The following is a 13,812-nucleotide window of genomic DNA, read 5'->3' as shown; positions in this document are numbered from 1 at the left end:
GAGGGTTGATGAGGGTAATGTGGTTGATGTGGTGTACATGGATTTCCAAAAGGTGTTTAACAAAGTGCCACATAATAGGCTTGCCAGCAAAATTGAAGCCCATGGAATAAAAGTGACAGTGGCAGCATGGGTATGACATTGGCTCAGTGACAGGAAACAGAGTAGTGGTGAACGGTTGTTTTTCAGACTGGAGGAAGGTATACAGTGGTGTTCCCCAGGGGTCAGTACTAGGACCACTGCTTTTCTTGATATATACACGAGTGTACAGGGCACAATTTCAAAATTTACAGATGACAAAGCTTGGAAGTATAGTGAATAGTGAGGAGGAGGAGTGATTGACTTCAGGAAGACAGACAGGCTGATGAAATGGGCAGACATGTGGCAGATGAAATTTAACAAAAAAATGTGAATTGATGCATTTTTGTAGATAAGAATGACGACGACAAACAAAATGGTACAATCCTAAATGGGGTGCAGAGATATGGGGGTATGTGTGCATAAATCGTTGAAGGTGGTAGGGCAGGTTGAGAAAGCAGTTAAAAGGGTTACAGGTTCCTGGGCTTCATAAACAGAGGTATAGAGTACAAAAGTGTGGAAATGATGATGAACCTTTATAAAATTCTGGTGCGGCCTCAACTGGAGTATTGTGTCCAATTCTGGGCACTGCACTTTAGGAAGGACATGAGTGCCTTAGAGAGCAGAAAAGATTTACAGGAACGATTCCAAGGACGAGGGACTTGAGACTAGAGATGCTGGGGGTTTCTCCTTGGCGCAACAAAGATTGAGAGAATTGATAGGTGTTCAAAATCTGGACAGAGAGAAACTGTTCCCATGGGCAGTGTGTCAAGAACCAGAGGACACAGATATAAAGGTGATTAGCAAAAGAACCAAAAGGCGAGAAGAAAAAAACGTTTTTACGCAGCAAATGGTTAAGATGTGGAATGCACTGCCTGAAAGGCTGGTGGAGGCAAACTCAATTTTACTGTTTCAAAAGGAGTTGGATAAGTATCTGAAGGAAAAAAAAATTGCAGGGCTACAGGGAAAGGACTAGCTGAGAGTCGGCTTGGGCTCGACAAGCCGAATGGCTTTCTTCCGTGCTGTAACCATTCTTTGAACAGCACTGTAGGAGCACCTTCACTATGGACTGCAGCAGTTCAAGGTGGCAGCTCACCACCTTCTCAAGGGCAATTAGGGATGGGCAATAAACACCAGCCTTGCCAGTGACATCCACATCCCATAAACAATGTTTTTAAAAATGAGGTTATTCACTTTGGTAGGATGAATGGAACAGAATATATTTTTTTTAAATTTAGAGAAGCTATTAAATGTTGTTCAGAGGGATTTGGGTGTCCTTGTACACAGCACAGGATGTTAACATGCAGGTATTACAAGAAATTAGTACGGCAAATGATGTGTTGGTCTTTGCATGGGTGTTGGATTGCAAGATTAGGAAGAAGTATTTCTGAAATTTTACAGGGCTTTGGTGGGACCATACCTGGTGTACTGTAGTTTTAGTCTTCCTGCCCAAGGAAAGATATACTTGCCTTTGAGGGGGTCAACAAAGATTCACTAGATCGATCCCTGGGAGGAGAAGGTTGTCCTACGAGGAGATAGAGTAGAATAGCCATTACAGAGACATGGTTGCAAGGTGACCACGGTTGGATACTAAATGTTCCAGGGTAGTTTAAAAAAAACATGCAGAATGGTAAAGAAGGAGGGGTCTCAGCTCAGAAGATCAGGAAGTAGAGTCAGTATGGGTGGAGAGAAGGCATAAAGGATAGAAAAGACTGGTGGGAGTAGTATATAGGCCCCCTAACAGTAGCTATACCAGTGGACAGAATATCAAGAAATAGTAGGAGCTTGTAACAAAGAATGCAATTATTGTGGGGGACTTTAATCTTTATATAGACTGGACAAATCAAATTGCCAAAGGTAGGCTGGAGGACAAGTTCATGGAATGCATTTGGGACAGTTTCCTAGAACAATAAGTCATGGAACCAACCGGGGAACAAGCTATTTTAGATCTTGTATTGTCTAATGAGACAGGGTTAATTAGCAATCTCGTAGTAAAAGGACCCTGATTATAATACGATAGAATTTCACATTACATTTGAGTGTGACTTGCCCAAGTCCGAAACTAAAGTCTTAAAACTTAAATAAAGTCAATTACATTGGTTTGAAGGCGAGTTGGCTAAGGTAGATTAGGAAAAAAAAAAGATTTAAAGAAATATTTTGTAATTCTCAACAAAAATACATTCCATTAACAAAAACTACACAGGTAAAGTGATCCACCCATGGCTAACTAAAGAAATTAAGGATAGCATTAGATTGAAAGCAGCTTATAATGTTGTGAAAAATAGTAGGATTGGGAGAGTTCCAGAAACCAGCAAAGGATGACCAAAAAATTGATAAGGAAAAAACCTGAAAACTGACGAAATATAAAAACAGATTGTAAGAGCTTCTACAAGTATGTAAAAAGAGAAGAGTAGCAAAAGTAAACATTGGTCTCAAGACTGAGGCAGGAGAAATAATGGTGAATTAGGAAATGGCAGAAACGTTAAACAAGTATTTTGTATCCAGCTTCACCGCAGAAGATGCAAAAAGCTTACCTAAAATGGTGGGGAATCAATGGGTCTAATGAGGGTGAGGAACTTAATGTAATTTATATTACTAGAGAAACTAAAAAGCCGACATATCCCCTGGACCTGACTACCTACATCCTAGGGTTCTAAAAGAGATGACTGCAGACATAATAGATGCATTGGTTTTGATCTTCCAAAATTCTAGATTCTAGAACAGACCCAGCAGATTGGAAGGTAGCAAATGTAACACCGCTATTCAGGGGTTGGGGGGGAAAGAAAGAGAAAAGAGGGAACTACAGGCCAATTAGCCTGATATCAGTTGTCAGGAAAATGCTGGAAATCATTATTAAGCAAGTGGTATCAGGGCACTTAGAAAATCATAACATTAGGTAGAGTCAACATGGTTTTATGAAAGGGAAAGTGTGTTTGACAAATTGTTTTGAGGATGTAACTATTAGGGTAGATAAAAGGGGAACCAATGGATGTAGTATATTTGGATTTCCAAAAGGCATAAGGTGCTACATAAAGTTATTACACAAGATAAGGGATCATGGGATTGGAGATAATGTATTAATATGGTTAGAGGATTGGTTAACTGAGATAGCAGAGTGTAGGGATAAATGGGTCATTTTCAGGTTGGCAGGCTGAACATAAGAATTAGGAACTGGAGTAGGCCATCTAGCCCCTCGAGCCTGCTCCGCCATTCAACAAGATCATGGCTGATCTGGCCGTGGACTCAGCTTCACTTACCCGCCCGTTCCCCATAACCCTATCTGTGACTTGAATAAATTCAGTGAGCTAGCCTCAACTGCTTCCTTGGGCAGATAATTCCACAGATTCCTTCTCAACTCGGTTTTAAATTGGCTCCTCTGTATTTTGAGGCTGTGCCCCCTAGTTCCAGTCTCCCCGACCAGTGGAAACAACCTCTCTGCCTCGATCTTGTCTATCCCTTTCATTATTTTAAATGTTTCTATAAGATCACCCCTCATCCTTCTGAACTCCAACGAGTAAAGACCCAGTCTACTCAATCTATCATAAGGCAACCCCCTCATCTCCGGAATCAGCCTAGTGAATCGTCTCTGTACCCCCTCCAAGGCTAGTATATCCTTCCTTAAGTAAGGTGACCAAAACTGTACGCAGTACTCCAGGTGCGGCCTCACCAATACCCTATACAGTTGCAGAAGGACCTCCCTGCTTTTGTACTCCATCCCTCTCGCAATGAAGGCCAACATTCCATTCGCCTTCCTGATTACCTGCTGCACCTGCAAACTAACTTTTTGGGATTCATGCACAAGGAACTCAAAAGAGTTTCATGCACAAGGACCCCCAGGTCCCTCTGCACTGCAGCATGTTGCAATTTCTCCCCATTCAAATAATATTCACTTACTGTTTTCCCCCCCCCCCAGGTGGATGACCTCACACTTTCCGATATTGTATTCCATCTGCCAAACCTTAGCCCATTCGCTTAACCTATCTAAATCTCTTTGCAGCTTCTGTGTCCTCTACACAACCTGCTTTCCCACTAATCTTTGCGTCAAGTGATGTGCCACAAGGATCAGTGCCGGAGGCTCAGCTATTTACAATCTATATTAATGACTTAAATGAAGAACTAGTGTAATGTATCCAAGTTTGCTGACAATACAAAGCTAGGTGGGACAGTAAGCTGTGAGGAGAACACAAAACATCTAAAAATGATATAGATAGACTAAGTGAGTGGGTAGTTATGTGGCAGATGGGAGTATAATGTTGGGAAATATGAGGTTATTCATTCTGGTCGGAAGAATAGAAACAATTTTTTTTTTTTTAAATGGAGAGAAACTTTCTAAAAGGTGTTGAGATTTGGGTGTCCTTGTGCAAGAAACACAGCAAGCTTGCATGCAGGTAAAGCAAGCAATAAAGAAAGCAAATGGCATGTTGTCCTTTATTGCAAGGGGATTGGAGTCGAAGAGTAAGGAAGTCTTGTTACAATTGTACAGGGCCTTGGTGAGACCAAGCCTATATTCAAGCCAGAGATGGATAGATTTTTGGACTCTAGGAATATTAAGGGAAATGGGGACCAGGTGGGAAAGTGGAGTCGAGGTTGAAGATCAGCCATGATTTTATTGAATGGCAGAGCAGGCTCAAGGGGCCGAACGGCCTACTCCCATTTATGGTTTTGGATCAGCAGTTAGACTTGGGACAGGATTCCAATTTCCTGGACTCAAAGGCAGACTAAAAAACATCCAAAACTGACAGAGCTGCAGGGTACAACCCTTGCACTTAAGTTCTGAACTACATTTAGATTTGATTGAGTGCAAGTCTATCAACATGAAACAACTGGTACTAAACTCAGCATACACCTGGGCATTTATGCAAGAGTTTAGACTAAAAAAACCAACCTGCACCTACCTTGGCTTCTACCATCCTGGTAATCACATGATAGAATGATAATGGAGCTGTTGACCAATTTCTATCAATGAGTCTAAAAGACAGACAAGGAAACAGCCCCAGTGGGTCCAAGGTCACCTGCCTCCCAAGCTCGCTACACTCACCACACAGCACGCCTCACATACTGTGTCCCATAATGTTGAGAAATAAATCTCAGTTGTGTTTGAATTCATCATTATCTTCTTCCACCACCACCCTAAGGAGTCTGTTCCATAGATGGACCACTCACTGAAAGTGTTTTCGCAGATTAGTTTCAGAGACCAGATATTAAGAAAATGCACTTACCAGATTTGTTCCAGTTGCTCCCAAACACTCCTCTTATGGTAGAGTAGTTACTGATGGCACTAGAAACACCCAGATACCATGAGTGGCACCACAGACCCCAGATACCATGAGTGGCACCACAGACCCCAGATACCATGAGTGGCACCACAGACCCCAGATACCATGAGTGGCACTACAGACCCCAGATACCATGAGTGACACTACAGACCCCAGATACCATGAGTGACACCACAGACCCCAGATACCATGAGTGACACTACAGACCCCAGATACCATGAGTGACACTACAGACCCCAGATACCATGAGTGACACTACAGACCCCAGATACCATGAGTGACACTACAGACCCCAGATACCATGAGTGACACTAGACCCCAGATACCATGAGTGACACTACAGACCCCAGATACCATGAGTGACACTACAGACCCCAGATACCATTAGGTGAAACAGCCCAAAATTGTTTCTCAATTGATTCGAGGCACCAACTCCAGAGTGGGTCGGTATTCTCCTGATAGCCAGCACTGTGTTCCTTGAAACAGGTTGAATAAAAAGCCACACGTACAAAAACCTTTAGACTCGTTTTATACGTTTTGACAAAATGCCAGGGAGCAGCCGTTTTTTTTTTTTAAACGGTAAAAGTGATCAGGGCAAACCCCAAAGCAAGGTAACCACTTAATTATAATTTGTCCCTAAAACATGTTTTACAGAGTAACTTCTCCAACCCAAAAAGTATACAAAACATCAATTCAACAAAGCGTCCCACCCTACCCACTAAATCGAGAAAGGAAATTACACAGTCAATTTGCAATTAGGGGCTCCCCATTACAAGTCTCAATACATCCCACGACCAGATGCCCCCCCCACAAAGCATCAAATTGTAACAGTGCCCCATTACACAAACTTGAATGAATCCCATTTAGAGACACTGCCGCCGCCCCTCCCCCTCAATTTACAGACCCCCCCCTCCCATAAAACAATGTAGCAAGGTACACAAACTGCGGTGAAAACCACCCCATACAGTAGCTTGAAGATACCCATTTTAAAGGACCCCCCAAAAAAAAACAATGTAGCATGGTACAGAGATTGCAGTGATTCCACCCCATTGCAAAAACTTGAACAAGCCCCATTTACAGAACCCCCCCCCCACAAAAAAAACAAGTTACACACAGATTGCAATGAAAACCACCCCACACAAGAGCTCGAACAAGATACCCATTTACAGACCCCCCACCTCCCCCTCAGAAAACAGTCAGTATGTTATACACATCGCAAGTCCCATTCCCAGCCCCCACCCTCCCCCCAAAGGAAAATTCTGCATTAAGCTAGAGTCAATAAATTGCAGCAGAAACTTGAACGAGTCCCATTTCCAGCTCTCTCCAAAGAATGTGTCAATGAATCCCAGTTAGTGGCTCCCATAGAAAAAAAATCAATCGGGCTGATGGTCCTTTAAAGGTTAAATCAGGTCCGGCAGCTGTCCTCAACTCGACTTTAAGAAATATTTCTTCGCTCAAGACAAGTCCAATTTGGGTGAAACTTTGTTATCACTAATCCCCCAACTACCTTCCATTAAGTAGAACTGATGACCTATTACACCCCAGGGATCTGTATCTGGCAGAAATGGGTCTTGGGGAGGGGTAGTGGAGGAAGAAAGAGGAGACAATACAAATAAGTGTGGGTGGGTGGAAGAAAGACTGCAATTTACAAGGTTAGATCAAAACTAGAGACTGGTGGAGCCTGGAGTCACCATTCCCCTGGGTAAGCACTAGTCACAGGTAAGAATGCCCTCCAAATGTATGACTTTCCCACCCCCCCCTGCCCCCAAAAAACTTGAGACTTCCTCCCAAGATTTCTGTTGGTGGAATCTTTCCCCATACCTCTCCCACCCACACCCCCCCCCCCTCCCAACTGCTGCAGTGTTGGAGCTGCCGGCGACGTGGGCTCTGTCACGAAAGCATGCTTGATCCGTCGCTCCAAGTCTTGAGAATCTGTGCGCGTGTGAGCAGACGTAGGTTGGGCTTTCCGTGGTGAAGTGCTGGATTGGTCGCTTGTCCAAAAATTCACTGCTGCCGTCCGGTGTCCTTGTCCTGCGTCGAATGTTTTTTGGGAGAGATCGCCACATGTTCCCCCTTTTCCTAGGTCGATTTTTTGGGGAGAGGGGGATTGATCCACACCGGGGGGGGGGTGGGGTAGAAGAAATGCAGATGTTCCCTTTTGTCCTGGGTCAAATTCTGGAGGGGAAAACAGATCCACATGTTCCCCCCCTTTGTTCTAGGGGAGTAGAGATAGTCTCCTGCAGTAGCTGCTGTAGTTGGGGGGGGGGGGGGGGGGCAGAGAAGAGATCCTCACATTCCCCTTTTTCCTGGCCAAATTCTGGGAGGGGGAAATAGATCCACATGTTCCCCCCTAGTCCTGGGTCAAACTTTTTGGACGTAAGCAGCGCACAGATTTCCTCCTTTGTCCTGGGCGGGGGAGGAAAAAGAGATTCTATGCTGTTGATTCCTTCAGTAGCTGTTGTAGGGGGCCAAGGGGAGATGCACATGTATCCCCTTGTCCTTGGTTGAATTTCTCTTTGGGGTGGGGGAGGGATAAGAGAAAAAAAAAAAGAGATGCAGATGTTCCCTTCATCATGGGTCAAATGTGTGTGGGGCCAGGGAAGGTAAAAGATGTTCTTCCTTGTCCTGGGTTGAATTTTTTTTGGGGGGGGGGGGGAAATGATGAGAGATCCACACATTTCCTCCTTTGTCCTGGGGGAGAGTCTGTGCTGTCAGGTTCCTTCAGTAGCAGCTGTAGTGGGGGGAAAGAGATCCACATGTTTCCCTCTTGTCCTGGGTCAAATTCTGTGAGGGGTAAATAGATCCACATGTTCCCCCTTGTCATGGGTCACTTTTGGGGGGGGGGGGGGGAGGGGAGGAGGAGGATGAGGGGAGATCCACACATTTCCCCCTTTGTCCTGGGGAAGTCTGTGCTGTTGACTCCTTTGGTAGTGGCTGTAGTCAGGGGGCCAAGAGATCCACACGTTTCCCTCTTACCCTGGGTCAAATTCTAGGAGGGGTAAAGAGATGCAAATGTTCCCCCTTGTCCTGGGTCAAACTTTTTGGGAGGGGGAAAAGAGATGCAGATGTCGCCCCCTTGTCCTGGGTTGGGTGTACATTTTGGCTGAGAAGCGACGCCCATGTTGCTGCTGTGTCCTGGGGGAGGGAGCGAGTACAGTGTGTGCTCTGTGGGCCTCCCTCAGTAGCCGCTGTAGTAGGGGGGCCGGAAGAAAGGCTGGTGCTGGGGCCTAGGCATCATGCCCCCGCCTCTCCTCATCATGGCGGGGGCCGGGTGGCGGCCGCGGGGGAGCGGCAGCGGCGGGCGGTAGCAGCCGGCGGCGGCCGGGTACTGCGGCGGGTAGTGCGGGGGCATGAAGCGGGGCTGGGGGCGGCCTCGGGCGAACTGAGGGTGAGGAGGAGGAGGAAAGGGCCCGGGCCCAGCGGGCCCAAAGCGGTGGTGTGGCGGCGGCTGCTGGCCGGGCCCCGGCACCGGCGCCGGGTCGCGGGACAGCCGCACCAACATGCTGCGGCCTCCCCGCGACGTGCCGTCCAGCCCGCGGATGGCCGCCTCGGCCTGCGCCGGCCCTTCCATGTAGACGAAGGCCGCCCGCCGCGCCACGTCCACATCCAGCACCCGGCCGAAGGGCTGGAAGAGCCGCCGCAGCATGACCGACGATGGCTCGCTGTCGCTGCCGCCCTTGCCCCCGTCGGCCCCCGACGACGACGACGACGACGGCTCGGCCAGGTTGCCGACGAAGAGTTTGGTGGTGGGCGGCCGGGTGCGGGCGGCCGCCAGCCCCACACGCAGGTGCGCGCCCCGCACGCACGAGCGGTGCAGCGCGCGGATGGCCGCCTCGGCCGGGCCCAGCCGCTCCATCTGCACGAAGGCGTAGTTGCGCACCACCTCGCACTCGCTCACCTCGCCGTACTGCTCGAACAGGCTACGCAGCTCGCTCGGGCTGCAGTAGCGCGACAGGTTGCCCACGAAGATCTTCACCATTTTTTTTTGCGAGGGGAGGGACAACAACTGAGACAAGTGTCCTTCTTCCCACTCACCTCGGGACCCAGCGCCCGACTGAACCGCCCCACAAAATGGCCGCCTATATATATATGCCCTGACTGTTGCGTCATGACGTCATCGCGCAACCCCCCCCCCTTCACTCTGGGACCCAGCGCCCAACTGAACCGCCTCGCAAAATAGCCGCCAATATATTGCGTCATGACGTCATCGCGCAACTCCCCCCCCCTTTGCCTTCACTCTGGGACCCAATGCCCCACTGAACCATCTCGCAAACCATCCCCCACACACACACACACATATATATATATATACTCTAGATTGGATCTGTGGGGGATGCGTTTGTCAGGATCACGGCTTGTATGTCGTCGTGGAGCATGCACGAGGATGGCGACAAACTTTTAGGGGCCAGCCGATACAGAAGAAGATGCTCCATAGTCCCTCGCGGTTAACAGTGTCAAAATAAGAACATAAGAAATAGGAGCAGGAGTTGGCCATACGGCCCCTCGAGCCTGCTCCGCCATTCAATAAGATTATGGCTGATCTGATCCTGGATTCAGCTCCATTTCCCCGCCCGCTCCCCATAACCCTTTACTCCCTTATCGTTCAAAAATCTGTCTATCTCCACCTTAAATATATTCAATGACCCAGCCTCCACAGCTCTCTGGGGCAGAGAATTCCACAGATTTACAACCCTCTGAGAGAAGAAATACCTCCTCAATTTTAAATGGGTGGCCCCTTATTCTGGGACCATGCGCCCTAGTTTTAGTTTCTCCTGTGAGTGGAAATATCCTCTCTGCATCCACCTTGTCGAGCCCCCTCATTATCTTATATGTTTCGATAAGATCACCTCTCATTCTTCTGAACTCCAATGTGTACAGGCCCAACCTACTCAACTCATCTTCATAAGTCAACCCCCTCATCCCGGAATCAACCGAGTGAACCTTCTCTGAACAGCCTCCAATGCAAGTATATCCTTCCTTAAATACGGAGACCAAAACTGTACGCAGTACTCCAGATGTGGCCTCACCAATACCCTGTACAGTTGTAGCAGGACTTCTCTGCTTTTATACTCTATCCCCCTTGCAATAAAGGCCAACATTCCATTTGCCTTCCTGATCACTTGCTGTACCTGCAGACTAACATTTTGTGTTTCATGCACAAGGACCCCCAGGTCCCTCTGTACTGCAACACTTTGCAATTTTTCTCCATTTAAATTGTAAATTGCTTTTCTATTTTTTCTGCCAAAGTGGATAACCTCACATTTTCCCACATTATACTCCATCTGTCAGATTTTTGCCCACTCACTTAGCCTGTCTATATCCCTCTGCAGATTTTTTGTGTCCTCTTCACAATTTGCTTTCCCACCCATCTTTGTATCTGTTATGTTCAGAATAACTCCACAAGGCTGTGTGCTGTAAGCTCAAACTGTTGTGACCTTGGTCTCTTTAATGTAACTCCAGAGCGAGGAAGCAGCATGGTAGACTCCCTTTTATACCTGCTTGCCCTGGGGTGTACAGGTGATCCTTGGGTCTCCCGCAGGTGCGCCCCCTGGTGGCAAGTCTAACATCACTCCCTCCCAAAGTCTTAGATACAAGTTATTTACAAGTTGAGGTGATCCGGGGCTCTATGTCCCGGGTTGATCACCTGAGTTGAAGTCCTGGCATGGGTGAGTGGGTCGGATCATTGCTGCACGGCAGTGTGACTGGTCTGACCGGACTGTCGGGCATGGTGGCTTCATCCTCGTGGTTGACAGCGAGGTCGATTGCTGGTTGGGTATGTGTGGGTGGATCAATGATGGTAATGTCCTCTTCAAACTGTTCTTAGTTGTCAGTGAATCGCAGTTTGGTCTGATCCAGGTGCTTTCTGCACGTTTGTCTATTCAAAAGTTTGACAACAAACACTCTATTCCCCTCCTTGGCTAACACAGTGCCAGCAACCCATTTGGGACCGTGACCGTAATTAAGAACAAACACAGAGTCATTGACCTCAATGTCACGCGATACGTGATCGTGGTACACGTTATGCCGGTGACATCGGGTTTCTACATGATCATTGAGATCCGGTGGACTAAGGAGAGTCTGGTTTTGAGTGCTCTCTTCATTAGCAATTCGGCAGGGGGAACACCAGTGAGCGAGTGGGGTTGCGCCCGGTAGCTGAGCAGAATCCGAGATAAGCAGGTCTGCAGGGAACCGTCCGTCACGCGTTTCAAGCTCTGCTTGATAGTTTGGACTGCCCGCTCCGCTTGACCATTGGATGTGGGCTTAAACGGTGCCGATTTGACAAGCTTGATGCCATTGCGGGTCATAGAAACATAGAAACATAGAAAATAGGTGCAGGAGTAGACCATTCGGCCCTTCTAGCCTGCACCGCCATTCAATGAGTTCATGAACTCCTTGAATTCCGAGCTGGTGAAACATGGTCCATTGTCACTAGCAAGAACGTCGGGCAAACCATGGGTGGTGAACATGGCCCGGAGGCTTTCAAAGTTGGCAGCGGACGTACATGACGACATTATTATACATTCAATCCATTTAGAGTAAGCGTCCACTGCTACTAGGAACATCTTTCCTAGAAAGTGGCCAGCGAAATCTACATGGACTCTGGGCCACGGTTTGGAGGGCCATGACCACAGATTCAGTGGGGCCTCCCTTGGTGCATTGCTCAACTGTGAGCATGTGTTACATTGGTGTACGCATGACTCCAATTCTGAGTCTATGCCAGGCCACCAAACGTGCAACCTGGCGATAGCCTTCATCATGACTATGCCTGGGTGGGTACTGTGCAGGTTGCATATAAATATTTCCCTGCCTTTTTTTGGCAAAACTACGCGATTCCCCCATAGGAGACAATTCGATTGGATGGACATTTCATCCTTGCGTCAGTGAAACGGCTTAATTTCATCTTTCATTTCCCCGGGAACCGCCGACCAGCTCCCACTAAAGACGCAGCTTTTTACTGGTGATAGCACAGGGCCCTGGTTAGTCTAGGTCCTGATCTGGCGAGCCGTGACGGGTGACCCCGCACTCTCAAAAGCATCCATTACAAGAAGCAAGTTTGCGGGTTGCGCCATTTCCACCCTGGTGGTGGGCAATGGTAGCCGACTGAGGGCATCAGCACAGTTCTCAGTGCCTGGTCTATGGCGGATTACATAGTCATACGCAGATTATGTTAGTGCCCATCTTTGGATGCGGGACGAAGCGTTGGTGTTAATACCTTTGCTTTCTGAGAACAGCGAAATGAGCGGTTTGTGGTCGGTTTCGAACTTGAACCGGAGTCCAAATAGGTTTTGGTGCATTTTCTTAACCCCATATACGCATGCTAATGTTTCTTTCTCAACCATACTGTAGGCTCTTTCAGCCTTGGATAAACTTCTGGTTGCAATTTGCCTGACACACTGGCTTGCTGTAACACACAACCTACCCCGTATGAAGATGCATCACAAGCTAGTACTAAACGTTTACACGGGTCATACAATACAAATAACTTGTTGGAACATCGCAGGTTTCTGGCCTTATTAAAGGCTGTCTCTTGAGATTTACCCCAAACTCAATCGTCACTCTTGCGTAGCAATAAATGCAAAGGTTCCAGCAAAGTGCTCAACCCGGGTAGAAAGTTACCAAAATAGTTGAGGAATCCCAGGAACGAATGCAGCTCCGTCACATTCTGTGATCTGGGTGCATTCTTGATGGCCTCCATATTGGAGTCCGTGGGTCTGATGCCATCCGCCGCAATCTTTCTCCCCAGAAATTCGACCTCTGGTGCCAGGAAAACACACTTGGAGCATTTCAGCCTGAGTCCCAACTCTGTCCAGTCGCTTTGGAACCTCTTCCAGGTTATGCAAGTGTTCGGTGGTGTTGTGGCCAGTGATCAGGATGTCGTCTTGAAACACCACGGTGCGTGGAACCGATTTCAGCAGACTCTCCATGTTCCTCTGGAAGATGACTGCAGCCGAGCGAATCCCAAAGGGGTATCTGTGGTATATGAACAGTCCTCTGTGCGTGTTGATGCACGTCAATTTTTTCGAAGGTTCAGCCAGCTCCTGTGTCATGTAAGCAGAGGTTAGATCCAGTTAGGTGAACGACTTCCCCCCTGCTAGCGTTGCGAACAGGTCATCCGCTTTGGGTAGTGGGTACTGGTCCTGTAACGAGACTCGGTTGATCGTTACCTTGTAGTCCCCGCAGATTCTGACCGTCCCATCGCTTTTCAACACCGGAACAATTGGAATGGTCCACTCGTTGAACTCAACTGGCGATATGATCCCCTCTCATTGAGTCTGTCCAGCTCGATCTCAACTTTCTCGCGCATCATGTATGGAACCACTCGGGCCTTGTGATGAAAGGGTCATGTATCAGGGACTAGATGGATCTGCACTTTGGCGCCTATGATGGTGCCGATGCCTGGCTCGAATAACGACGGGAATTTGTTTAGCACTTGGGCGCACGAGGCGTCATCCACCGAAGA

General features: G+C 47.8%; 1 protein-coding gene across 1 annotated transcript; it reads right to left on the bottom strand.

Moving 5' to 3' along the window:
• Positions 1 to 7,851: 7,851 nt before the first annotated feature.
• Positions 7,852 to 9,397, bottom strand: LOC139239500 (RNA-binding protein 4B-like). Its single transcript, XM_070868293.1, has one exon. The coding sequence runs from the start codon at positions 9,328 to 9,330 to the stop codon at positions 8,530 to 8,532; it is 801 nt and encodes a 266-aa protein (XP_070724394.1). The 5' UTR covers positions 9,331 to 9,397; the 3' UTR covers positions 7,852 to 8,529.
• Between the last annotated feature and the right edge of the window lie 4,415 nt (positions 9,398 to 13,812).

Source organism: Pristiophorus japonicus, chromosome 27 (assembly GCF_044704955.1).
Source record: "Pristiophorus japonicus isolate sPriJap1 chromosome 27, sPriJap1.hap1, whole genome shotgun sequence".
In the NCBI taxonomy this organism is placed as follows: Eukaryota; Metazoa; Chordata; class Chondrichthyes; family Pristiophoridae; genus Pristiophorus; species Pristiophorus japonicus.
This window is presented reverse-complemented; position numbering and strand designations above follow the sequence as displayed.